Source organism: Pyxicephalus adspersus, chromosome 7, assembly GCF_032062135.1.
Source record: "Pyxicephalus adspersus chromosome 7, UCB_Pads_2.0, whole genome shotgun sequence".
Classification (NCBI taxonomy): domain Eukaryota; kingdom Metazoa; phylum Chordata; class Amphibia; order Anura; family Pyxicephalidae; genus Pyxicephalus; species Pyxicephalus adspersus.
In genome coordinates, this window is record NC_092864.1 from 34233213 (window position 1) to 34260917 (window position 27705).

Consider the following 27705-nt stretch of genomic DNA (forward strand, 5'->3'; position numbering starts at 1 on the left):
AGTTGGAAATTATGTGTTGTAAATCTAGATCGCATCTTTGTCTCAGATACAAGGTAAGATTTCTCACAACAGGTAAAGCAGTTTTAGTTTGTGTTAAACTGACTCAACATATTGTTCAATGGTTGGATTTTCATACAAATATTTGTTTTTCTACAATCTCACTCAGATGCTCTGTGAGCATTTAGTTTGGAAATAATTATTTTCTTCAGTGTGAATTCTGGAAATTTTTTTTCCAGCTTTTTTTTTTTTAATTTTTTTTTTATTAGTTTGTATTTTGCTAATGATTTCTCCTGATAATTTATTTGTTCAGAGCATTTCAATATTTAACATCAATTGAACTATTTTTTGGAATCTTGTGTGCTTTTACCAGTAGGAAAAATCCTGCTAATATTGCTATTGAGATAATATAGAGCTTTGAGTGCAAAAATAAGCTTTGCCAAGGCATAAAGAAAACTAGTTTTCAGTGGTGTACCAAGACAATCCCACACTTCTGTGCGATATCCTTATGCTCTCTTGGTTGTCTTGTCTTTTGCATATTGTGTGTGAAGTTAAATCCTCTTCCCTGCTGTTCTGAGCCCCTTGATAGACAATATAGCACATTATTGTAGTTTTCCTCTTTAGAAACGCTCCATCTTTCCTACGTGCTGCAGGATTTTTTTCCCCCTCTCTAGAGATCACCTTGGCTTGTAACCAGGTGACTGCTAGCAATTTAATTTTAATAGGATAAAATGACCCGTGTGTCTTGGCTATAAAACTCTCTACACTAGCATTTTCCTCTCAATTTTTTTTAAATGTATCTTATAATATTGCAGGAGCTGTTCTGGAATAAGCCGGAGACTATAGATGCCTAGGATATAGATGGTCTAGATATATATAGATTTGTATATCTCGCATGCCTTTACAGTCCAATTACTGAAAATGTGAAATAACCATTTCCAATATGTGTAAATCATTGACCTCTTATCTTTATTGCAAGTATATTTGTGCAGGGTACACAATGATAGATAAAAAAACAGAAGAAAGCTTAAAAGTCCGGGTAAGGATCCAGTAGCCAGTTTTTATTGAGCCTTTCAATTGATCAAAGTAGACTTGAAAACAATGGGTGTTATTTTTGGGCACATTAGTGACCTGGCTAATGACGTTTTCTGAAGCTAAACGCTAATGTGTATTATTAATATAATAAGACATCGAGGTGCAAAGTGCCTGAACTTCTCCATTGTTCTTGTTGCTGTAAACAGAAAGCAAAACCCAGTTGGTAAGCTTCAGTGCTTTGTTTTTGTTTTTGAGATTGTCTTTTAATAAGTATATTTCTAAATTACTCTGTTACCCCAGACTTATTCATAAAGCCCACAGCCCCCCCCTTCCTTCCCCATTCTCCTTTGATCATATTTTGCTTCTCGTTTTCCCATAGTAATGTCCCAGTGTTAAGAATGATTAAAGTGCAGCAAATTGCCAAATCCCAAGCTTGTTTTCACACGATGTATCTAAATCTTTTTGGCAGATCATTCTGGCAAAGAGCATTTCCATTGCATAAAACCACATAACATGTCGTTTAGTTTGCAGAGAGAAAAAAAAAACTGTTACATATTCTAATTTGTTTTTTGGCGTTAATTACAGTGTGTTTTTGTGTCGTGATAATAGAACATGTATCTATAGATCTCAGCAACCAAGCTTTGTCTTGTCCCCAGGTTGGTGCGAGCAATGCTGCAGTTGACCTCCAGCAGCGTGACCCATCCCAGGACCTTCCACTGGTGACAGGGACATGGGACGGCTTCTGTCACTTTCCAGATGGTTCATTACAACTGACATCCAGCTTAATCTCGGTGGGAAGGAACCTGAGAAAAGTTCTCTTCGTTGCTCTCGGACATCATATATTTGTAACCGTAAGATACGTCAGGTAAATTCTCACTCCCTGCCATACAGTTGGTTCCCGAAAGGCAACATAGCCAATTGCATTTCAACTTCTTGTTGTAACACCTTGACAGCGTCTGAATCTGTAATCCAGTTTGTTTGTTTTTTTTTTTTTGTGTGAATCTCTGAAAAATTTTGTAGATGAGGTTCAGGTTTTAATTTTGCCGTCCATGTTGAATCACAAGACATGGGTACCGTATTGTCATTCTTAAGAATTTATTTTGGTAGCAGTTGCTACAAACCAAGAATAGAAATTTTAACAACCCCCCATGACTGTTCAATGACCTTAAATTACTCAGACTTTGATATGGTATCATAATTAAAAAAAAAAATATCTTGCAGGGGTCATTACCTTCCAATCACCTCTCCAATTGGGGGGCGGGGGGGGGGTGTCATGTAATTGGCTACCTCCTGTAATGAGGTCATCTTAGAAGGTCTCACTAATTGGTGAGCAGCTTTGACGGGAAGGCATCCCAGGCATCAAGCGCTCATCTGATAAATAACAGCTCATGGATAGTGTCCAATTACAATTTTTTTTTTTTTAAATAATTAAATAATTTTGTCTGCTTCTATGCAAATTGCTGTCAAGATTTTTTTTTTTTTTTTTTTGGTGAGCCAGCTGGACTTGTTTAACTTAAGTAAAATGTGGTATTAAAGTTGATTTGCAACTCCCAAGTTTACCACTTATTTTAAGTACAGGTCATTTCATATTTTGTTGTTCTTTACATTCTCTTTACAAAATCAATCATCAACCCTCATTAACAAAATCCGATAACGCTTCTTGCAATCCATATGCTTTTGAGGTTCCTAAGGTATTTGTCCCTCTTTCAGCACAAATGTTTAATTTTATATTGGTATGAAAGCGCTATGCACAAAAAAGGAAAAAAGCAAATTTATACAGACATAGTAAAAGGTAAGGTGATCTAATTTTTTTCCTTTGCCCATCTAAAAACCATGCAATGTTTTCGAAATGTTGCTGTCCACTCTACAGATATCCCTTGGCTTGGAATCCCTAAATTCCACACATTTGGCATCGAAGATCTCATTGCTGAACGTGTATCAATGTGCAATCTGATGCAAGCTTACGAATAAGGGAGGGAAGCCGTGGAGGAATGCCGTAGTCAGTAGTAACTTATCGGATATCGTATTTGACACCTCTGAACGATAGCCACTAATTTAGGGTGGAATTTAGTTTGGTTGTCAGTTTGTCTGCACCTTGGGTAACCCCATTGCCCCTTGCTCTAGCTGCTGGTGCAACAAAAAAAGTAGGTTGTTGGGGGAATAAGAAAATTGGTCTATCTATCCATCCTTGACAAGGGGAGAGAAGAATTGGTGGAGATATATATGTATCTATGTAGGTCTTTCTATGCACCTTATTTAAAGATAAGAGAGTTTAAGATGGACATCAATGTAGCTATCCATTTCATACAATCTATCAATCCGTTCAAATTGCATCTTTTACCTAACACACATCTGTGTGTGAATCCAAAAACCGATACTGATAGATTTCTATAGATATAAAAACAGATTTTGATAGACATCACTTATCCTTTTGCCCACAATGCAGTGTTTGTTTATGGTTTTCATCCGCCAGCAAGGTAAGTGTTTCTAAAGAATGCGACAGCCCGCTGCACCTCTGCATTATGAAGCTTGCAATCTAAACAAAGGAGCCAAGAGAATCACATTTGTTGTACATCCACATCCTCTTTTTACACCCTGTTGTTGCACATTCATGACCTAACTAAGATCAAGTTGAGGTCAGCGACGTGAAGCCAGCCTGTCCGCTGATATGTCAACTTTGCGGTCTGCTTTGCCTCCATTGTTTATGATAATGGGAAAGGAGGCAGTGACTGATGAGCTTGATCCATTGTCTGTCTGTAAAGGCATGTTCCTGGGATTATACATTTCTATGTATGCCAGGGAACTAGTCTTTTGTTCCCTGTACCTGTAAAGCATTTTTTTTGTAAGGCTGCAGCAAATGCTTCTCTTCTCTTGTTCCCATGGTAACGGGAACCGCTCTATTGTTCGAGTCTATGTTTAGAATCCCGGCTGACACTTCATGAAAACAATTAAAGCCAACCCCCTATTTTTCTGAATTATAGTGCCTGAATTATGGGGGGGGGGGGGAACTTATTTGCATTTAATTTGTTGTCCGTGCAGTAGGGTGAAGTGACGCCTTTGAACATGCAAACGGGGGATATGATTGCAATAATGCAATTAAATATTGAACAAATTTTTTTTTTTAAAGCAGCAGCGGATCTGCTGGAATGCAGTGTAGATATAGTGACATGCTGGGTCTCTGTATAATGAGTGTGCACCAGGACATGTATGATACCCCTTCACGCTCTTTGTTTGCTTCTTCGCTCCTATTTTTTTTTTTTGCAAAAATAGATGACGTCATAATAAAACATGAAATGCTAAACAATGAATCATGTTGCTGTTTGTGTTTTTTTTTTTTTGAAGGTTCAGAGATATAGATATAGATAAATGGATATGGATATATATATATATATATATATATATATATACACACACACACGCATTTTATTTACGAATTGGCACATCCAAATGTCTCCAATTCAGGGAAGTTATCAACAGATGACTTCTTAATTTGGTTGTTAAATTAAATAATATCTGAATATGAGGAAGAGCATTTCTTTTTAAATTTTTAATCCATTTATATTGCAAACAGAATGTTTCATTATCCCCAAATCTGAGTTTGTAGAAGAAATTGAAAAATATTGCATTTTAATTTCTGTGCATGTGAAAGATTAATGTTTTTTATTTTTAGATTTTAATATATGTGTATTTTACCTTGCAGTCTTTATTTTGTATAAGCATGCTGCTTACCTTATTACGTCACACCCGCTACATATTGACATCTGTTTACTATTCTTTAATGCTAATCTGTTCTGCACCAAATACGTTCTTTTTCCTTAATACTTTGGTATACATTACGCAATACCCAATTCAGTCTGTAAAATATTTTGAAACTACATGTAGTAATCTCCCCCCTTCCTTGTTTTCTTCTCAACTCTTTTCAAAGGTTCTGTATACCCTTTAAAGTTTTTACGTGACCCTTTCCAATGAGGATGTCTGGTACCGTTGCTGTAAAGGACGACGCGGAAGTAATGAAGGGATCAGAGACTGATTTGGGACGTTCCAGTTCACTAGAAAACCTTCAACCTGCAGGACAAGACAAAACGCTGATAGAAAAAGAGGAGAGCAGCGAAAGTAAACAGGATGCCACGGTAAGACTCCATAGCCCATGCCGGTCCTATCAATATTTTGAAAGCCTTGCAAAACTGGTCCTACCTAACCCCTAAAGCCTGTTGAAATTGAGTGGGCAGTTTTTGTATTCCTTTTAATATTTTCATAAGCGCAAAATAAATAAATAATCCTTCCCAAGAAGGGTCAACGGCACATAAATTAAAAATGTCACTCAAGTGCATAACTGACAGGCCCATGTTGCTAATATATTTCAGCAATAATGCCTTGGGGATGCTTAGGTGGTTTTGAGATGAAAAATCAAGCAGTTAAAAAATCTGCCATTTCTCTGCCTCACCAGGAACATGATTGCATTAACTTGCGTTTGCCCCTGACTCCCAGCTGTGGGCTGCACAATTTTCCTAATACACATGTCTGAGATTTTTTCTTTCTTTTTATCCCTTTTTTTTTTTATAGAGTATAAGGGGACATTCTGAATGAGTGTCTTGTAGAGCAGACTTTAATTTGTCAAGGGATCTATAGTCCGGAATAGTTAGAGCTATAAGAATATTAGTGCAAAGCGTGTAAGTTTTGTGCCCACCTTACCCCCATATTGATGGGCCATGCCTTCCTTATACCTGACCATTCATCCTCCATTCACCATATTGTAAATGTCACCGCAGTCAAATACAAATCCTGAGAACATTATGAATTTTTGTGTGGTTGGTTTCCCAGAGAGATGCATGTTGGCAGGTTAAGCTGGGTCATAGAGATTAGAGCTGCATGGAAATATCAAGTCTCTGCATTTAAAACAAGTACCAAAAATTATTTTTTTTATTAGGCAAAAATACAGTGATTTATTTGCAGGTGTTAGGAGCAAATTGGTGCAACACAGTTACTTGATGGTGACATTGTTCAGGATGGGTGAACTGCATGAGATGGTCTCTTATCTATTTACTATGATTAGGTTCATGGGCATTTTCTATTCTCACCGTGCTGTATACAATGGGAAGCCAAAAGCATCTTAAAAACAGGTTAGAAGCTTTTGCAGGAATGCCAAAGGTTCTCCAGTGCACCTTAAATTGACAAGCCCCTAATCTTTCGAACTCCAGCTGTGACATCCCCACCCCTACTCATTCGAGCAATACAAATCTTCTTTCTGCATTCCTGGTAGTGAAAAATGAAAATATAGTGAGCCTTCATTGTAATGACTGCAACGGAGAGAAATAATGAAGCTGAGGTTATGTGGGGGTTGGGGGTTGTTTAATATGGTATCTACCCATAGCTGAAATAACCACTTTTTGTGGTCTACTCCTTTAAGATTTCCTAGCTGTGTTGATTACCTTAATGTCATTGGCATAGTTGTGTGCTTGTCTTGCTCCAAGTTTAAAACCTCGGACGGTTTTGCAAGTTTTCGCTTTTCAAACGAAATATATGTATGTTTATTTATTTTTATATAATATAATATATATATATATATATATATATATATATATATGTGTGTATGTGCATATATCTGTGTGTGTATGTAAATAAGCTATAGAGATAATCTACCCCTCTACACAATTAGCTGGCTGAAAGCCATTGTGCTTCCTCAGACATCGCTCTCAGGGCGATGATGGATTATGTGAAGTTTCACAGTAAGGTTTGCTGTGACAGGTATTAATAGACTGGAACAATAAAAGTTTGGCTTTTGCTTTTCCCCCATTATCAGAAAATACCTTCTCTGCAGTGACCGCCTTATCTGGGGTTACTTCTCTTGTTTCAAATTATTGCTGAACTCCCCCTCCAACCCCCCACCCCCTTTGCAAATCAGTTGGGATCAAAATAATTGCCCTTGGCTGAACTAAACTTTTTTTAACTAAAATCCAGTTTTAACATGTAATGTGATTTTACGAGTTATATTAATGTATGTATTTTTGTATGTATGTTTTCTGGGGCTCCTGTTTTATACACATATTGTTATGAGGGAAGCAAAGTTTCCTAGTTGTATATTGTAGCATTGATACTCAGTCACATTCCCTCTGGTATAGAACACAAGTGGGCATACTGATGCAGGTTGCACAGGACTTGTACCCCGTTGTTGTTGCCAAAAAGCCAGTCCACTTTAAATGATTTGCAGCTGATGCTGGAGTAAGGGCATCAACAGAGGAAATAGCTGAAAGTGACTGAAGGGCAAATCATCCATGCTGTGAAAAAAAAATTGTGCACAATAAAGCAGTTATTATTTAGGTGTACATCTATATTAAAGCAAAGAGCTTTGCACCAACTGTACTAAGTCATCTTTCATTTTCCTAAATTCATAGGTGTAATATGGGTTCTATTGGTTAGTGTGTTCCATATATTAATGAAGTTCTTGGGATCTGAAAAACATGTTTATATTCATGCAAGTGTTTTTTTTTTTTGTTTTTTTGTTTTTTTACCAGTAGGTACTTATTCTTGTTCCATAAGGTACTTCTGGCCTTTATGCTGCAGAGGTTGTTAGGTTTTAGCATATGGTATGTCTGTGCAAAGCCATAGCTGCCTGTCTAGTTATTCTTTTGAAGTAAAGTATCATGCTTCCAATTTCAGGGTGCAGTTATTTATAGAAATCTTTATTTTTTCCTAAAATAAATGGCGTTGGTGAGACTGCTTAAATCACAGGTGTACCACAGCTTTGGCTCCAAGACTTTACACCAGAGAGGAAAGAAAAACTAGCATAATGCCACTTAGATAGAAGAGTCCAAGGAAATTTATTTTTCTAACTCCAGTACACGGCCAATGCATTTCAGGGGTCAGATATCCCCCTATTCATCAGGACCTAAAAAGAGAAATAAATGCAGAAATATTTTAGTAAATAAAGCCAGAAAAGACTTCAGCCCACAGGTATATGTGTAAAAAGAGATGATCTGAAATGAGATCGCATACATCAGTATGAATATATGTTGTATATTGTAATTGATACAATCTTGTTACTTTTCCTACTAGCAAGTGCATGTCCATACTTTTTTTGTATACTGTGTTTTATTTATGCCTCCTTTTCTCCGGTAGGAGAATTTAAATTGCAAGCTTTCAGAATTCTTTAATTTATATTGCTTCCATGTATTCTGCATCCCATTACAGCTGTAAGGATACTAATGTAGATTTTCAAAAATGGGGAAATTTATTTGGATACAAAAAGTCTATTGACCTAAGCAGTCAGATTTTTTGCAAAATAAATATGAAAAGTTTTCAGATACCTTTATTGATAGATGGGACGGCTGTGAATGTTCATTACTGAGGTACAGTTTTATTTCTTGCTAGTTCTCTTTATGTTGCTGGGTATCAGCCAGACCAGGTCTTAACATTTTTTTTTTTTTTTTTTTTTTTAAATCATGTTTTTATACATTTTGACACATGTTCTAATATAATTTATGTGAAATCAGTTTAAATGCAAAATAAACGTGGTTACTTCCCCAAACCCCTACGTCACTACTGTGTTCTCAAGTGATGTGGGGATCGGCAGGAGGAACCAGGAGATCAACACTATGGATTTGCCAGTTTATGAAGACTCTTGGAGTGACGATTGCTATTCATAGTAATAGTGTTTGTCGTCATAATGGGATGGGGTGAGTATTTGTTACAGATTATTTTTATTGGTTTTATTTAAAGAAACAAAATCATTTTAATACATTTCATGCAGAAATTTGGCATTTGGTTTCTTTAATGTTTCTGCTTTGTTAGGCTTTACAAATGATTGTATGGTTATTATCATGAACCCTTTATGATAAAATAATACGGGACTATTTGGCTTTGTCGCTTGTAATTTTATACATTTATTGGTGCCAAAAATTGTTAGCAATTGCATGTTAAATTTTTTTTTTTCACTCATACTGCAAGATTAAGGCATCTGCCATGTGTTAAATTAATGCATTCTTGTGTGTATTTGTTGGCTTGAAACTTTATAGAAAATGATCCTCTTATTTTCTGAAGGTACAATGGAGTGTGGTTTTCATTTTTTTTTTATATTCCTAGAGAAAGTTATATAGTTGAATACAAGAAGGATAGGACCCAAGGAAGATTTGCAGTTCTTGTGGTGTATATTGGAGTTGGGCAACTCCAAAGAAAGCCATACTGTTTTTGTTGTGTACATGAGCGGTAGGAACCAAGGCCAATACAGTTCTTCATTGTGTATGTGAGAAAGATAGAACACGGGGGTTGAAGAACTTCAATGACTTGAATGATTTTTCTCCTAATACGACTTTAAATTTTAGGTTTACTGTTGATAGGGAGGAAATCACTGTGTGGTCATCCGATATATCTGCAATATGAACAGTTGGTATTCCCTACAGAAATTAAATAGCATAAACTCTGATTGTATCCCTGTCCAGGGCTGGTTTGACAGCTCTTGCTTACATCTATATTATATACTACTACTGTATATTACTTTTTTATTATTATTATTAATCAAAAGTTCAGTTTAGTAATTGTTCTTAATTGTCCCCCTATCTCAATGCTAACCCAACAGTCCTCTTGAATGAGATGCAACTTATACTTATAGCAACTTATAGCCTCCACTACTGCACTGGTACTTTATAGTAGGACATCACGCTGCATACTTGATTAGTAATTTTGAAGAAGCTTACAGCATACCTAAACTCAGAAATTTCACTTTACATAAAAGGATAGACAACCTTTTTTAATGTAAGGTAAAAAATATGTTTATTTTTTAAATGCAACACCTTTTTTTTTAAAAAGAAAAAAAAGGGGGTGCAGCACTACTTTTTAATGACAATGAATGGTAGCGCAAGGTCCAAGGGATTCCCATGTCACGCATCCCAGGAGGCTCTTGGGTGCTCCTTCTGCGCATTCCTGAGCATCTCAGGCATGCGCATAAGGAGTCTTTAATAGGAGAATAGAAAAAAAAGTTTTTTTCCCAACCTATGTCACCCGATCACGCTCCTGGGTCGGGTGACGTAAAAAGGAGCGTTAAAGATGGCGCCTCCCTGCACGCCTGCTCAGAGACAGATGACACCACGACGCGGGACCCGATGGAAGAGACCTTTGGCCCCATCAACTGCCCTGCGGGATTAAAGGTAAGTGGATTTTTTTTTTTTTGTTGTTTTAGGCATTTTTTTGTTAAGTTCCTTTTAAAGCCTGTGTGGTCATTTTAAAGTTTGGATGCAGATCTCCTGTAAAATTTGCCAATTTGCGTAACACAAAGTCAGTGGAGTACACTTACATTTTTGGTAGGCTTTTTTGTGATATTTTTTTAAGCATATTTTGTATGATGGCAGATGTACAGAAGGAATTGGTGATTGCACTCCCTGATTTCATTTCTAAATACCAGTGGTGTTAGAATTTGCCCTTTTCCCAAATTATAAACCTGCAAACTACAAGCAGATAAAAAGTAAGAGCTGTCTTATAAATTGTATTCAGTTAACTTTACAATACACACACAATGTTCTTGCCAAAAACATACTAGTTTCTCCTTCTAAATCCCTGTTCTCTAGATGCTGATGTTTAAGCTCTAGAGGGTTCGATAATCCAGGCTTTGTTGCACATCGTCATATTTTTGTGCAGGTGTTGAAAGTTTTATCTAGCCACAGAAAGGTCACACTTTGAAATAGATACCTGGATTTATGTAATATTCAGATCAGGGCAGGCTATAGACTCCAGGGATTGTGTGGTTTTGTCAGGAATACATCCAATCAAGGCTGGATTTGTGGTGGAATTATGAAGCCTTGTCCTTTTCTGCTGTCACTTTTTCGCCAGGCAGTTCACATGCCTAGACACCTCTGTAGTCAATCTATAGGGAGGAGATGACTTTTACATTGGATCATTTTGTTTTTGATACTCTACAGTGATAACAGTCAGCATTGATCCCCTGTGGGGGGCAGACAATAAAGGAAAAGCTGGTTTGTGTGTCCGATACACAAGTCTGAATACAAGCACGGTTTTATTTTAATTATTCTTTTTGCCGAGTTCGTGCTTCTCTCGCTTGCACTGTATTTTGTTTGACTCTTGGGACATTTTATAGCAAAACGCTTGAGAAAGACTGAATCGTCGCCAAGTCTATGCATACTGCAGCTCCACAGGAGATTAGTTGTGTAGCGATACCAAAAACCTCACAATATGACAGAATATAATTTCTCAATGCATTGTAGGTAGCGGCCCATGTTTAGTTTCCAGCGGCAGTTTCGGAATTGACACATCAAGCTTGCAGAATTAGTATAAAATTGAGCGAACTGTTCCGATAAGAGCTGACATTTATCACTTTTTTTCCCCCTGCTTGCTGGTGGTTTTTGCTTCATTGAACACATAATGCAGCAAAAGAGTTACAAAATATCATTATCCAACATAAAAATAGACCTAAACAGAAGGTGCCTGCTTGCAAAGAAAAGGACTTGGATTTGTAATCATTGTATCATTTGTTTTAACTTTAGGAAAGGATAGGAAGGTGGCTTTTTTATGTGCATTTTTCCCTTCAGAACTTGTAAAAAATCCTGAAAGAGGCATTGGTAAATATTATAAGTTATCCATAGGGAAAACAAAACCTCTTAGACTTCTGAACATTAGTTCTAGGCCTCCTACCCATTAACCTCTCCAAAAGCTCTTGCACGTCTTCACCATAACCCTGAACTGGAAACTAGCATGCTGTTAGGCTTATACTTGCATAGAAATGATCGTTTCACAAGAAGCTTTTAGCTTGCTTACATAATCCTACGAACCAGTATTTTTTGCACATGTTGACCAAATTGAAGACTCCTGGCTATCTATTCAAAATGGATTATTTTAAACCTATCAATTTAACTTTGTACTTGGAGATTAACTAACTGATTGATCTAACCAGGGGGAAAATAGCCCTGGAATGGATAACCTTGCCTTCCTTTTAAAATCAAAATATATACAATGTATAATTGCAAACTCTTACAGATAAATGGATATTTATTAAAGAGAAAAAAAGGGATGATAAATAGACATAATGGCTGATTTAATTAAGATTTATTAACTTTTGCCTAAAAGCGATCTAGTTTGTAAGATCTTTTTTTGATGGAAATCTGCTTTTCTCTGAAATGGATATCTGAAGATATTCATACCTTTCTGTACCAATTTCCAACAGGGTTTGGGTACGCAAACACTTCATTCTTCCATAAAAAGCAACAATAAGCTCTGATTTTGTTCTGCGGTTTTAACCCCTCTATGCAATCTTTGATCTTTCTTGATCATTGGCAATGCTCGTAGCATCATGTTTTCAATCCCTTTCCTTATTGCTTTGTCACATTTCCCTGCAGTTAGAAAAAAAGGAACAGCCATGGAATTGGAAGGTTGACACAATAATATAAGTATATATAATATTAAACAATAAATATCCTATAGTTTTGTTGGAAAATCCACATGTATTGCTAGGCTGCTGTTGACAAGAGCACCATTTATATTTGTGAGTGCCTGTGTGTGTTTACAACTTGTGTTTGTGAAGGTTTTGTATTGTTAATAAGAATTGTCATTGTGCCCACTCTTTTTAGCGACCAGTGCAGCCTTTGGGGCAGACAGGAAAAAGGTCGAAGGTACAGTAGCTGTCCTTTTTGCTGGCATGCTATATGTTTTTGTTTGCAGTTTTGGCATTATTGCACAGTTTTTTTGTTGTTTATTTTTATTTTGCCCTTGCATTTGTTGCCTGCAGTTATCATTCAACTTAGTGTATGGAGTTTTTTTTTATTTTTTTTAATTTTTTTTGTTATGCCTGTGCTGTTTTTGTTATGCAATTTGAACTGCTTCTGGAATTTGCCAAGTTGAATGCAGTTTGCCTGAAGCTTCACTGCTCCTGACCTGCAGTTCTGTTGTAAATTGACTTTCTTTAGTCGAGTTCAAAGTTAAAGCTAGTTCGAAGCCTGGCGGTTTGTGAAGAATCCCCTCCTCCCTCTACTGCTGACTCTCCGCTGGACGTGCAGGTAATAAACTGCCCTGAAAAGTGTGTATAGTTAGTTTTCCCGCTTATGTTTAACAGTTTAGCTCTTAGGTTCTCCTTTTGATATTAAGTAATGTATATGTAAAATGGAAACCTGACCTTAATATTGTGCCTTGGAAAGGCCTACCCTAGTCAGGATTGTAAGCTATACCTATTAACCAATAGTAGAGGTGGACACAGGTGCCCTCTAAATGAGGTAGTATTTGTAAGAAACTGAGAAGTTCCCTATGCAGCTACTACAGATTTTGATTGTCCACCAACGTGGCAACTCCAATTCTGATAATTGGTGGGTGTACCATGTGTTAACCTATCTGACTTTATGGCAGATTTAGTTGGATGCTCCCTGCCATGTGTACTTGTACCCTGATCCAGTGTTCTAGTGGTTACGTTGGTTGGCCATGAGGTAAAAGGTTTCTTCAAAAGCATTACTTTTTGATCTCAACAGTACTGTGACGTGCCCAGCCCATAGCCAAGCCTTTCCACCTTAACGGTTCTTGCCTTTTTTTTTTTTTTTTTTTTTTTTTTTTTTTTTTGGTGGAGAGCTTTTTCAGACTTGTGATCCTAACCAGTATTTTTGTAAGACCTGTGTGATTCTTACTTGTTTTATGTTTAATTTAATTATAAAATTAGCATTTAAAAATAGAAAGATTACATTAAAAATGTATTTTTTAATTTAATCTGTCTTTTCAAAATAACCCACAAAAAACTGATGCCAACTGTCAAGATACCCATTTGTAAATCTATGTTCTTTCTACTGTAAGCCAAATAATGGTCAATACCCCTTCCATCATTCGAAGACTTATTTGGCTGACCATGTCAAAGCTTGCCAATGAGGTTTGGCATTCCATGTCTGTGTGATCGGTCATTGGGATCCTTCAACATGCCAACTCCTATGATGTTTTTCACTTGCTAGCAAAGTCATTAAAGAATTTTGTTTGAGAAGAGACAGATTTATTTGCTCTTAGCTATTTTGCTGATGGAATATTTCAATCAGTGTCAGGATTGCTTTTTTAATAATGGCTTTAAAGGTTGTTTATACCTTCAATAAACATACTTTATCTACTATCCTTACCCCTCTTAACCTCTGGTACCCTATCCAACCCTTAATTAGGACAACCGCCTGCCATCTCCAGTGTTTATATCCTTTGGCACTTGTACAGGGCCTTTTCAAAAGGTATCCAGTCTTGGAAGATTGCCTACGAATGTTTGAGGGCTTACTTGACAAATGCCACCATCGGTGTGAATGGTTTTTTGCTGCAGATTAAAACAGAAAATAATTTTAATTGCGGTCTTTCTAGCACCTTTGTTTCCTTTCTTGGAGTTGGAACTTGTAGTTGGCATTGTGGTGGAGAGAACAGGAAAATATAGGAATGAATTAGTTTTAAAAATGAATTGCAAAATTCCAGTTCTTCTTTTCAATAAAGAGAATAAAGTCTCTAAATACTTATTTCCTCTTCCACAGTAATATTCAAAGGCTTGCTGCGGACTTTCACAAATAGTAGTACCATTTTAAGTGTAAAGTAATATATAATATGTATGCATTAAGAACATTCTTCCGCATAATGACTGCTTTTAGGTGAAATTTGCTTTTAAGATGTCAGCATAGCTTCCAGACCAGTTAATGTGTTTCTTCTATTGGCTTTAAAGTATCAGGGAAGAAAAAAAAAAAATATTTTATGGTGGTACATTGACCCCTCCTCCAGCACCATATTGTATTTAGTACACACGATCTTCATCTTCACCATTAAAAGTAATTTGTCCTTTTCTTATAAGCCTTTAGCTTTAATGCATCAGGAAAGGAAGAGGTGAAGGAGGAGATTGGTGGTTGTGGCATACGTTATGTGGGTGGTAATGCAAGAAATTTCTCCTTAGAAAGATGTTTTTTTTTTTTTTCATGTGTATGAAAAAGATTTATTTGACCAGATGTTTCAATCATCTAAGATGACAATCAATGAGTTGTGTTTTTGCTTTTAATGTCTTATTATTAAACACTATTTTTATTACTAAACACTATTTTTATTGTGCAAACATATTATGCAGCGTTGTACATTGAATAGGAGTTGCAAATGACAGAGTGACACAGGAGGAGGAACGGCCCCTGCCTAGAAGAGTGGGAGGCATCACACAATAGGAGGGGGGATATGGATTAGTGGGTCAATAGTGAGGGTTTAAGAGACAGAAGACGACAGGTAGGCTAGTTTGAAAATATGGGTTTTGAGGGCTCTTGTAAATGAGCAGAAAGTAGGAGCAAGTTGAAAAAGTCCATTCCAAAGAGTGGGGGCAGCTCTAGAAAAGTCTTAGAGCTGTGTGTGTGATGAGGTTATGAGAGAGGAAGTTAGTAGGTCATTGGAGGAGCAAAGAGAGTGGCTGGGGGGATGTATTTGATCAATCTTACAAAAAGATCTGGTTTCAGATTCAGAGTAGGAAAGGTATGTCTCCCCCCTGAAAGATTATTATTGTGGCTTGGGTTCCCACTAGGAAGTTTGACCTGTTCCAGGGACAGGTCAAGCACTTTATTTGCATTATCCCCCCTGAGTTCCTATTTTCATGGTCCTATTCCAATGAAATCTATATCCTAATAATTTTACAGCAAGTTCTAGCTTGGTTGCTTGGTGAGTTTAAGCTGTGTTTTATGTCGGCGACCAGAGACAATTGCTCTGCATTTACCATAATTGCTTTGGAGAGCAATTTTCAGCAGAGCACACCTACCCAATGTTGTAGCACTATTTCAAGTGGTTGTAACGACAAGTCGCCAGTGTCTCCTAGCTTCTTCATCAATTAAACTGCTAGCTACAAATCGCTTGCTGTGATTTCCTATCTGACATTACCCTTATTTTTTTATTTTTTTTTTTAATATTTTCTCAGAGGACAAGAAGAACAATAAAAGAAAACATTTTTAATATATTTATAACAAAGTCAAAGGTTCAGCGTACATATAAAAAAGAGTATCAAAATACTATAATTTAACAAAGCAATGAGGTGGGAGAAAGTTTAAGGGTATTCTGGCTGGTTAACATACAACAGAGGAGGGTCATTGTCCAGTAAATGATGTGAACCCATGAGGTTTGGTTGAATGTCGCTACAACTCGTTTTTTGAGGGCTTCAGTAAGGATAGCGATTGTATGATTCCCATGTATAAAAAATATTCTCTACCTTTGTTTCCTTATCCATGTGGTAAAATCCCCCCCCCCCATTTTTTGATTAGTCACTAAACAGGAATGGCAGGAAATATACCCCAATAGGGGACAACTAAGATGGCTTTTTTCTTACTTTGTTGTATCTGTGACTGAAAATAAACAAATTTGTGGATGGGGGGAAAAATTGACGTGATTTAACCATTTCCTCCTGTATCCAAAACCAACAATTAATCTCCACAAGCTTGTTTTCAGTCAGTGATTTGGCAAGTAATGAAGATTAGGAAAATTGAAAACCCTTCAAAATGCACCATATCAGCAGTGGCAGCTACCATATTAAAAGTTTCCTGGTTTAATTTCAATGAAACAGATCTGTAACGGCATTTCTGAACTCCACCAATAAAATATATTGTGTGGTGATGGGCTACTACACCCCATATTTCAAAAGCTTGTGAATCTACCTTTAGCAGCAAAAATTTGAGACTGACTTTTTATCAGTCTCTCATATTGTTATGGAGGAGTTTTGGCCTGCAACATGCTTTGAGGTTTGTGAGCATCTGTTTATGCACATGTCTCTTGGGTTCCCCCACAGCATTTCGATCTAGTTGAGGTTTGGACTTTGACTAGGTCATCACAATACCTCGATTATTTTATATTCCATCCATTCTGTTGTTGATTTGTTGTTGTGTTTAAGACAAGGTTTAGCTGTCGCACACAGCCTCAAATTTCTCTCTTGGTATACAGAAGACTTCATGGTTGACTCAATGACTGCAAGGTGCCTAGTGCTGCAAAATAAAGTGCAAATACTCACCCCTCCACCACCTTGCTTGCCATAGTATGGTATGAGGTGTTTATATTGATATGCAGTGTTTGGTTTTTGCCAAAGAAAGCCTGGAGATTATTGTCATGTTTCTCTACTTTGGACTCATCCATCCAAGAGACATTGTTCCAAAAGTCGTGTTCAAATACAATTTTGCAAAATTAGGCCATGCAGCTATGTTTTTTTCAGAGAGAATGTCCTTTCTGTCATGGTCCTTAACATTTAACATTACTGAGGCCTGCAGTGTCTGAGATTTAACTGCCAAAACTTCTGCTTTTATAGAGGTCATCACACTTGCTGATGATTAATAAATGAAGTGCATTTGATTAGCAGCACCTGGCTGCTACTTACCCTTTAATTCCAATAAAATTGGTATGGGTGTTTTTTTTTTTTTTTCAAACACTGCTTCTGCTTAGTCTTTGTTAAATTAAAGAAGGTCAATGCTCGAACGAGTTATCATCTAATCCCTGCGCATATTTGTCCTTCTCGTACAATGCAGGACGGTGGCTTTGGGAATTACAGGTTTAATAAGGAAGCCATCTTAAGTTCTTTCTTGAGGGTTTTTTTTTGTCAGGATTCATCAAATGTCCGAGAAGGGTCCACTCATGAATAACCAAGTACCTGTGTGTGTGATATTACACAAGTTAAGAAACAGACTGTGAACTGTATTTTAAAGTGGAACTAAACATTTTTGATTAGGCAGGGCATTATTACAGAAAGGGGGGCAGTTGATGTCCCTTTTGTAAAAAGCATTCTTACTTGCTTGATAGCTTTGTGGAACTGTGATAAACCCAAAGTTGCATATGCCTGCACTTGGTTGGCAGCAAACCTGGCAATCCCCGCTTCCCCTGCCCCTCAGAGTCTGAATAAACACACACGCAGGTGTGTTCCATTGGCCTAGCCAGTCAAGATGGCCAGAGATCGTAAGAAGGACCTGAAGGAGGAAGAAGATGGTGGCACCCTGCGATGGAATGTAACAGGTGAGTATAGCAGTTTAGTACTGCTTTAAGAGGTTTTCATCTGTCACCAGAAAAAGTGAGAATAAATCTACCTAGTGTAGAAAAAGATTACACTAGAAATTCAGCAATGGTTACAACTGTTCTTGACGTGATTAAAAACATAATAAAAGCATTTTTGGCTTTGGAAGTTGATTGGTTCTTGCAGTTGAGCAGCTGAGGCATAATGGAACTTCATATGTTTCTTAGCCAGACAGTTTATTGGACATTGTTAATCAGGTTTGTTGACCAAAGTAAACATTGAACTTGTCAAAGTAATTGTTGTCATCCACAAACCATTCATCAACTAAACAGCCTCTGATTTCCTACAATAGAAACCGCAAGTTTAGTGCATGACATTGGTGTAGGTAATCAATGTCATACACTGTCCAAATAAATAAATCTTTGGTGCAACACAAAAAAATGCAATAATGTACAGTTGTATTTGATTGAAAAATATATATATATATATAAATGGGTGGTGTTTGCAGCTTTTAGGTAATTCTAGTTTCCCTTTTTTAGCAACAATTCCTTTGTTCCTTTAATGCCACAGTTGATACTAGTTACATTTTGAGATTTATCACTGTTGCAAAAGGCTCATGTAAACATGTAATGTTTCAAAGTAGAGGAGAAATCTAGCACATTTTTTTCCCTTTTTTCAGGGTTTTTTTTTTTATTCTGTTATGGTTCTTTTGGCATCATCAATGTAACTCTCACACTCCCTATCCCATGATTGGCTACTTTTAAAAACCACTGGAGCGCTGTTCAACTTTTTGCAATCGTAGTGGACCAAGCTTTAAAACTAAAGCTTCCGACTCCAAGCAGTTACATCTAAAAAGTGTGCCCTTACTGCCCACTGCGGGACATGCCTTGGAGGGAAGCAATGACAATCCAGGTCCTAGTAGCAAAGTTAATTTAAATATTGGTGGTTCAGCCGCGACGGTGTTCTGGCTAATCAGTATTTGCAGGTGTTTTCTGATTATGTTTTTGAACATGAAATGGTTTCTGACAAGATTGATCTCTCATTTTGGTTGTGGCATTGGGCCTGCAGAACTCTGTATGGCTTTTAGATTTGGAAGAATATGTAGCTAGACAGCTTTGTAAGGAAAGATATTCACTGATCTTTTTATAAGATGATTTCTAGGATTAAGTTGGTTTCTGTTTTATAAGATCTACGTTTCATCTTCAGGAACCGATACCGATCCAGCCCGCACCATCACCAGGAAAAGAAGAAAAGCCTTTGAAAGATGAAAATGAGAAAGGAAATGAAAAGTCCACCCGTAAAATGCTTTCCCGAGGTTTGTGATTTGCCCTAAAATATCTTCACTAGTTAAATCAAAAAATTTTGTGTGAACTTTCTCTTTCATCCTTTTTTATAAATATTTATTGAACTGCATTATTCACAATTAGGGACTTTATATTTTTCCTCACCTATATAAGAAGTGGCCTACTTGGTCTTTAATCAAGAATTTGTTGCCAAAGACCATGATTATCAAAACATTTTTCTTCCTGCCATGAACTTTTATGAATCATGTATTTAGTGAGATCTGTCCCTATGCCATAATATAAGCTTTTGCTGTAAAGCACAAACAGGAGAAGCTAGTTAATGGATGCTCAGCAAAAGAAACAAGTTTAGACCTTTTTCAAGCACACAGATTGGTAGTACTGATTATTTCTTGTTTTTGAAATGTCATTCACAATCCAAATAAAAGCAGAGTTTTCATACAAATATGTGGAAGCATAGCCTCTATCCAGGTGCTTTTGTTTACCAAGTCTTGTAATACGGCAGACCTTCCATTTCATTATCTGGGCTCCCTCCCCAAATTACCTATTCTTAGTAAGTAAAAATGTGCCTGATATGTAAAAAAAAAAATGCTACCTTAATCTTGTAGGCGAAGATGTTGTTGCTGTCTTGAAGGAAAATTCACCCTGCTTAGCAGTCTATGATTTGAGAATGGGGAGAGTATGCAGGGAGAAATATTGGGTAATGTAGGAAATTAGTAGGGAGGGTTCACTCCTTTGAAGTTGTCCCAGGCAAAAGTGTGCCCATTAGAAGATGTACTCTTCTGTTGACCATTGTAAAATTCTCTCCCTTTCAGTCTTGGTTATAATGGTCACCCAAACAAATCAATATGCTAGCATGAGTTTTTTATTGTTTTTTTTAAAGTGTAATCTATTTTAAATGTTTTTTTAAACCCCAAATTACAAATTACCAAAATACAATGTTTAGTAGAGTTTTACTTATTGTGGTGTTGGTTTTCAATCACAGATTCCAGCCAGGAATACACAGATTCTACTGGTATAGATCTCCATGAGTTTTTGGTGAACACACTGAAAAGTAACCCCAGGTAAGAGACTTTTTCATGATGCTGCCTCTTAGCATGTCTTATCCTCCTTTTCATTGGAGGGTCTAGTTAATCTCTATATTGGCCCGGCTTCTCTGCGCCCTACCTAACTACGTAACCCATATGTATCTGCTCAGAAAGTAGTCAAGGGAAATACTATTAAGTGACACTTATCACTGATTCTGCTGGGGCTGCTGCTATTACATCCAAATGGCAACACCCTGCATCAGTCTTGAGGCTTTTGGTGTCTATGCAAGCGACAGGTAAATTACATGCTTAAGATGCATTAATTTAAAAAAAACGAAAAAATGAATTTTCTAGTGATGGCTTCTCTTGAGCTCACAAATATAAATTTATGAAGTTTGCTCATATATTTGGGAGTGTTTCCACAAAGTCTGACCTGTTTTTGGTCCTGTGAATCATTATTATTGTCTATTGTGTTGTCTTCTGCAGTTCCTCTTGTTGCAACATTTAGAATAGCTGCAAGGTGATTGTGACTTGTTGTTGAGATGTTTCAGAAAGCCGCACGGAGCTTACAGTAAGAAGGACATGTAAAGATCAGTTAAGAGCCACAGCTGTAAGGGTAACCTTGATGAAGGTGCGTCATGGATGGTTTACCAGTGATGTCACTAGCCCTACAGTGCTCTCCATAACAAGCCATTAAGAATATAGAACAGACCCCAGGGAGTTTACTATACACATTTACAATTCTCACAAAGTGACAGTAAAGCTGACCAAGGGGAAATTTCTTACAAAAGGAAAAGGGGGCCAAAGCTCCTGTGAATCACAATCTGCTCTCGAACTTGGGAAAAGGCTGAAATGATGCTTGCCTTAGAGAATGAAGCGACTTGCTTTTCACTTTTATTTGATCGATCAAAATAAAATTACAATCTAAAGTTTAAGAGAAGAGCACTAATGGGCATTACATTTCCCACTCATGGCGATTTGTACAAAGTATGGATGAAAAAAAATTGGCAAAGTAGATGTTGCATGAAAAATGGCATTGTGATTGTACATTGCCTCCTCAGTTATAATAAAATGTTTAGAACTGGTGTGTCCAAACCTTAATCTATCTACTTTAAAGCCCTGTTTTTACCTTTGAAATCGGTCACATAACACCTAAGACAGCCTATTTTCTGCACTCCTGTTACCTTGATATTTTTAATATGTGCTTTCCAAAATTAAAAGCAATATTGCTTTTGAAAAACCTTAATGCATTCATTGTGCAATTGTTTCTTGGCAACTAAGTTGTTGGCTTTTATCTTTTAAAGAGGGGTTGGTGAATTCTTCATTTTTTTCTCATCCCCCATCTGCTCATGTTATGCTGTTCTGGTTTTTTAATCTGCACATATTCAAACTATATTTCTCTGTAACATGAATAAATTGGGATTGGGGGGTTTGGGGTTTTCATATATACTTTCAGATAAATGCACAGTGTCCAGATTTTGTATGTTTTCAGCTTGTAAGGTCAGATGTGGATTTTGTTGGAAAAAAATGTCTTTCAAACTTCCTTTACCTGCAGAATTAGCCATGGTTTTCAGCCACTTTTGTGAACCAACGCCTTTGTCATATCCAGGAGGGTGATATCACTATCCATCATGTACCACTTTTGGTCATATCCCAAATTCCTGTCTTTACTGAGGTCTTCGTCTTTGTAAGCCAGTTAAATGCCTGTGGCTTCAGCTTTCAGTGTTGAAAAACTTTTTGAAGTGAAAGCATTTTGCAGTTTAGTAAAGCATTATATTTTAAATAATAATTTTCATACCTTTATAATTATTTATTAATCAAAATATGAGCATTTGATTTCTACTTTGATTGGACCCATTTCTGCTATCCAATTCCATTGGAGCATTGGTGGTTGTGCCTATGGCCATGTGGAAAACATATTTAAAGAGCGAAGGTCAAAATTCCACTAGACCTCTGTGTAACCTTTAGCTATTGCAATTAAAAATTGCACTTCATTGTTTGCAATCTTCCACAGTCACTTGAAACTGACACTTTTATGTTCTTTTAAATTGTCAAACTGCATTTGATTGTGCACAATGTTGAATGGATAAATGTAGGCTGTAGGTGCTTTGCAGCAGAGTGCAATCACAGAAAGCTAACGGGAACAGGGTAATTGAAACTCTAAGCAGTGGGGTTTTTGGACCAGCCATGGGCAGTGTTCTTTTACGTGACTAAAAATCATATCCTAGTTAGCCAATGGGTTGTTTTTCATTGCTTGCTGAGTTGCATATTCAGAGCAACTGTAATTCTCACTCAATGGATGAACTGCATCTGTAACGCCAGATATGGCTTCATTCTTGACAATAAAACTGTATAAGGAGGAAGCATGACCGAGCAGATAGTAATGCTGTTCCAGTTATTTAAAACACTTGTGACAGGCATGTTTCCTAATCCTCTGTTGGTACTACAATTTGCCACCTGCTATACTCCATCAGACCCTTTCCTTTGGTATTAACATCCTTTCTTACACAATCCTTAACTGCTAACAGGGAGATAAGCCAAGTTTAACGGGATAGGAGATTATAAGTGTGTGTCTGAACAAATTAAAAACAAATTTAGTACATCTCCCCAATATATGCATTTTTAAGCGTTTTATCTCCTTGTTCCTGTTAAGCTGTGCAATGTGTTCTTAAAATGCATTTGTGTTGCCGTTTACTTTGGCATTTCAGTATTTTCCTACCTAAGTCAAAAGCCTTGACTCAACCCAAGTGTTTATGGGAATGTTGAATTGAGATCAGAATTAAAAGTAAACCAGGCAAAGACAAAATATTGTAAGTAAAAAAGAATATCCTATATGCAGTCTGACTGTTTTAACATGGCTGTTTTTTTTTGTTTTTTTTTAAAGTCTATTCTGTAACTTAGTTTTATTGCCTGTTGATTCTGTTGGGGGATCTATTATTTTTCCACTTCCTGTAACAAGGCGAGAACACTGATCCGCTTTGAAATCCCCGCATCACCTTCAGTCTTTTAACCTTAAGGGCCATTACAGACCAGAGAACTGCAGGGTTCTTTTTCATGCTCAACCACGGTCCTGTAGACGCCCGTTGAAGTGATTTAGAGTGGTTGAGGGAACCATTTTGTGCGTGTGGTCGTTCTGGTCGAATACAGCACGGTTCCAAAAAGGAAAAAAAAAAAGTTTTGCAAGAACCGCATAATCCACAACTGTGCAAATGTGTTGCCTGCAGTGTGGTTTTTCAATGTACCCAGGGGCTGGCAACCATGTGGGTGAAAGTGACTTAAGTAAGCAAATTTGAAGCCCAGCTCCAGCCAAAACTATTGAGGCAGTTTTCTTACAGAAGGGTTTAAGACAGTGGTTGCCAACCTTTTCGGTTCCACAGACCACTAAAATTACTGGCTGTTGACCACGCATGCGCGTGGAGCCGGGTGTCACTCAAAAGGGGAGAAACCTCCCCAACAGTGAAGCCATAACCCCACCCACTCTCCCATCACAGATCTGAGCCTGAGATGGAATAGTGGGCGGGCTGTGTCCCTGGACACAACCTGCCCACCTCCCTGAGCCCAGGAACTGTACGGGGGACATGGTTCGCGGCTTGCGACCAGAGCCGGGGATCCCCAAAATTTTCTCACGGAACACTGGTTGGCGGCTGCTGGTTTATGACACATGAATAAGAATTCATTTTATTCACCCCCTTGCAGTGTTATCTAGTTGTTCTGTTTCTTTTCTAGACAGTTTGGTATGCATGTAAAAATGGAGAAAACAATGTATGAGGATTAAAAAAAGAACAATAAATCTAAAATAGTATACAAATCTTTTAATTTTAGGAAGAAAGGTTTGTTTGTTTGTATGAGGTTGGAATTTTTAAGGCATATATCTCTAAAACAAAAAAAAAAAAAAACAGAGTATATAAGTTAAAAGGTAAAATCACAAATCTTTTATTTCCAAAGTTTAAGAAAAGAACATTTATAAATGACATGTAACATCCACAAATATCGATAAATGAATTATTCCTCCACCTGATAAAAGATGAGGTTGTTCAGTTTATTTCAATGCTTAACCATTAGTCCATTTATCACTGTTGATAAGCACAACCTCCACATTTCCTCAATGTGGGTTGTGGATTTAACACCGCTTCATCAGGAGTTTTTGGTGGAGAAAGATCAGTACTAAAACATTAATCACAATCATATCAACAATCTCATACTATATAACAACAATCTTGGTCCTATAAATCTAATACTATGAACAAACAATTGGCTGTATTAGGCTTTTAGAGTATATGAAAACCCAGCATGTAAAAAATTAGGAGCTTTGCCTGTACACGTGTTCTTCAATAATCTTTATCTTGGGACTGCAGAATGATTGTTATGATGTAGAGATGGACAGTGAAAGGCTTTGTGTAGTCAGGGCAGGATTGATATTGCTCCTCTTTTAGAAATGCTGTCTGTGATGCCGCCGAGTGCCTTCCTAGCAGATCAACAAGTATTTTTCTGTATTTGCAAGGTCTTCAAAAGGATAAAAACAAATGCATGTACTGGGGATAACAACTTCCATTTGTTTTTTTAAATACACTTTAACAGACTTAAAATACAAATATATGTAGACACAGATGGCCTTTCCCTCCCCCCTTTTTTTTCTTCAACCATAACTTTTCTTGCCTTTGTGCTGAAAATGTTGGATAAAACACAGAGGCTGGGGGTAGATTGGCATTTCATCTGTGCAGGAAGCTGCCTCTTTGAATGATTTTCGTAATTGATGTTCTAGCTCTGCCATTAACCAAACTAATTAATATTAATTTAAATGGTGATTAGGATTGAATTAGCAAGTGAGAAGGCAAGCATTGGGATGGCTTCTCCAGCAGATATACTGCTTTTTATATATTTTTTATAGATATGTTGAATACATTAGAAGTAACAAAAATTCATTACAGTTTGTTGAACTGTGTTCCCTAAAGTAAAACTCAAGCCTAGGCTGGAACACTAAATACTGGAGATGTGATGCCTCTCACAAGGTTTACATAACAGTTTTTCTGTTAGAGAAACTTTTTTGTTTTCTTATCATAAATAAAATAGAAATTCATTTGTATTAGAGTTGTCACCAGATTAGTAATAGTGAGCTATCCTTTGTAAACATTGAAATCTTTCCTTTCTCTTTGCAAAACTAGAAAAAAAGTTTTGGTTTGAGTTCACTTCAGAATCCTACATTTCCAAATCAAAGTAGGGTGAGCCCATACAACTATGAAACATTGATGGTTAATAAGGAGTTCAGGTTTAACACTTACTTGTCCCAAGCTACTGCTACAGGCTGAAAAGACATTTTCATTATTCAGCACACTTTTGGGTGCTTTGTGCAGTGTTCTCCCCAGCCTCTTTTAGCCGGGTGCACCACCCGGCACATTTCAGTAACCACCCAGCTGTTTTTGGGTGATTACTGAACAGTTAGGTCACCATACAGGGGCTGCCACCCAGCTTAAAATTTCTGGGTTGAGCACTGTTGTGTGGTCCTCCTGTAGTGATGTGCGCATCAGAGTAACAGGAACACAATGCTCGCAGGCAGTAGACATTTGACCTTTTAAAAAGTGTCAGATGGCAGAAGATTAAGTAAAATGGCCTTCAGCAGTATAGGGGTTCAGTATTAACCAATTACTTTGACAAATATATTCCTAAGACTTGTCCAATTTAAAATACAAACCGATACAGCTGGGTAGGAAGAAGCTGTAGGCAGGTGGCAGCCCCTGTATTGTGACCTAACTTTTCAGTAACCACCCAAAAACAGCCAGGCGGTTACTGAAAAGTGCCGGGTAGGCCACCTAGCCAGATGGGTCTAGGGAGAACACTGCAGTATATAGGTACATTAATATATGTATTGTTTCAAATCAGAGTGTAAGTGCTTGAATGGGACCTCTTGGAAGCCTTTTATAATCGCTGTTCATCAGCACAGGAATAAAAAAAGTTGAATAAAGAGCTAATCAAGTTATGAGATGATAAGCATTCTGATTTGAGAAGCAGCACAGTGATACCCTCATCTATGTCAATGTTTTTGCATTGTTTTACTGTCCAGTCACAGGCTGGAGTGGGTCCAGGACAAACTGAGCTTAGAGAAGTAGCTGACTATTGTCATTCAGACTGAAGGAAATCTAGGGACAGATGAATCTTATTGTGGGGGAATTTCTCTGCATTGAATGTTTATATTGCAGCAAGCTGATTTTGTTTTATGCACTACTGAACCATCTTATTTTTTACCCGCATGGTGTATTTTCTGTGTTAAACTTTGTTTTTGTTTTTTTTTTTCTTAGGGATAGAATGATGCTGCTGAAATTAGAACAGGATATATTAGATTTCATTGCTACCAATGAGTAAGTTTTATTTGTTTTATAGATTTGTAGTGTTTTGTATAAATTTGAGACTGTTTAGCCTCTGTCAACAACTACTGTTGTGCTCATAAGTAGCTGCACATTTCGCAGCAGTGTTCATCATGTGTAATGAAAGAAAACTAGTATTAATTGTGTATTTACATGTAACATTGTTTACCCCTTTTAGAATACAACGTAAAAAGTTCCCGCCGATGACCTCGTATCACAGGATGCTTCTGCACCGAGTTGCTGCATATTTTGGCCTTGATCATAACGTGGATCAGAGTGGAAAATCTGTCATTGTGAACAAAACAAGCAATACAAGAATGTGAGTCATGGTAGTGTCTGCTTATTGTTGGGTGCAGCCAATCACACAAAGGCTTTATTAGAAAGACAGGTTCTTTAAGGAGAATACTGAGGGTTGCATTTTTCCAACTAGTACTTGTTAGAAAGAAAATAAAAAGGATTGTATATTGTTGAACAGTTTGGCCGATTTTTGACACAGAGTGCTTAAATCATGACCACCAGGGCCTCTGTTGCAGATGGGCAGTTGTGAGGTCCACTACCCATTCTTCAACAACTTATAAAAATTTATAGGCGGTCATCTCAAATTAAATAAAACATCTTTTAGAATTGTTACAGAATCTGAGCTCTTGCAAACCTGAATTTGCACCCAGTTGGAAATGGGATCCTATTGCTGTTGTCAATGCAACTTTTTAGGTAAAAGTCCCGGCAATACGATGATGGATCTTTTTGTTATATATAGTTGAAAATAGGTTAACTTGCTTATTTCTTTCTTTCTTCCTAATGTAAAAAACAGCGATCAGGCAAGTCTTTCTGGTAGAAAGAGATAGGTTATGTCAGTTTCTGCAATAAAACATACTTACCTGCCTGTTTACTATCGTCTTTAAAAAACCAAAAACAAACACTGAGCCTCACATCGCCTGTCCTTACTGCAACAAAGGAGCTGTCTGATTAAGATATATAGATAAAGATATATATATATATATATATATATATATATATATATATATATATATATATATATA

General features: G+C 37.0%; 1 protein-coding gene across 13 annotated transcripts in view; it reads left to right on the plus strand.

Moving 5' to 3' along the window:
* Positions 1–27705, plus strand: part of R3HDM1 (R3H domain containing 1) — a 107760-nt gene that overhangs the window by 45484 nt on the left and 34571 nt on the right. For 12 of the 13 annotated variants that reach the window (XR_011921710.1, XR_011921711.1, XM_072418097.1 and 9 more), the window contains 8 exons: positions 1689–1897; positions 4958–5162; positions 12603–12644; positions 12939–13028; positions 19184–19292; positions 20264–20342; positions 26600–26659; positions 26844–26984. Coding sequence is in view for 11 of the 13 variants with exons in the window: in XM_072418097.1 (XP_072274198.1) it covers positions 4998–5162; positions 12603–12644; positions 12939–13028; positions 19184–19292; positions 20264–20342; positions 26600–26659; positions 26844–26984 (686 nt within the window). In the remaining 2 variants the exon portion in view is untranslated. The remainder of the gene's footprint in view (positions 1–1688; positions 1898–4957; positions 5163–12602; positions 12645–12938; positions 13029–19183; positions 19293–20263; positions 20343–26599; positions 26660–26843; positions 26985–27705) is intronic. The other variant, XM_072418099.1, reaches the window with a different exon arrangement.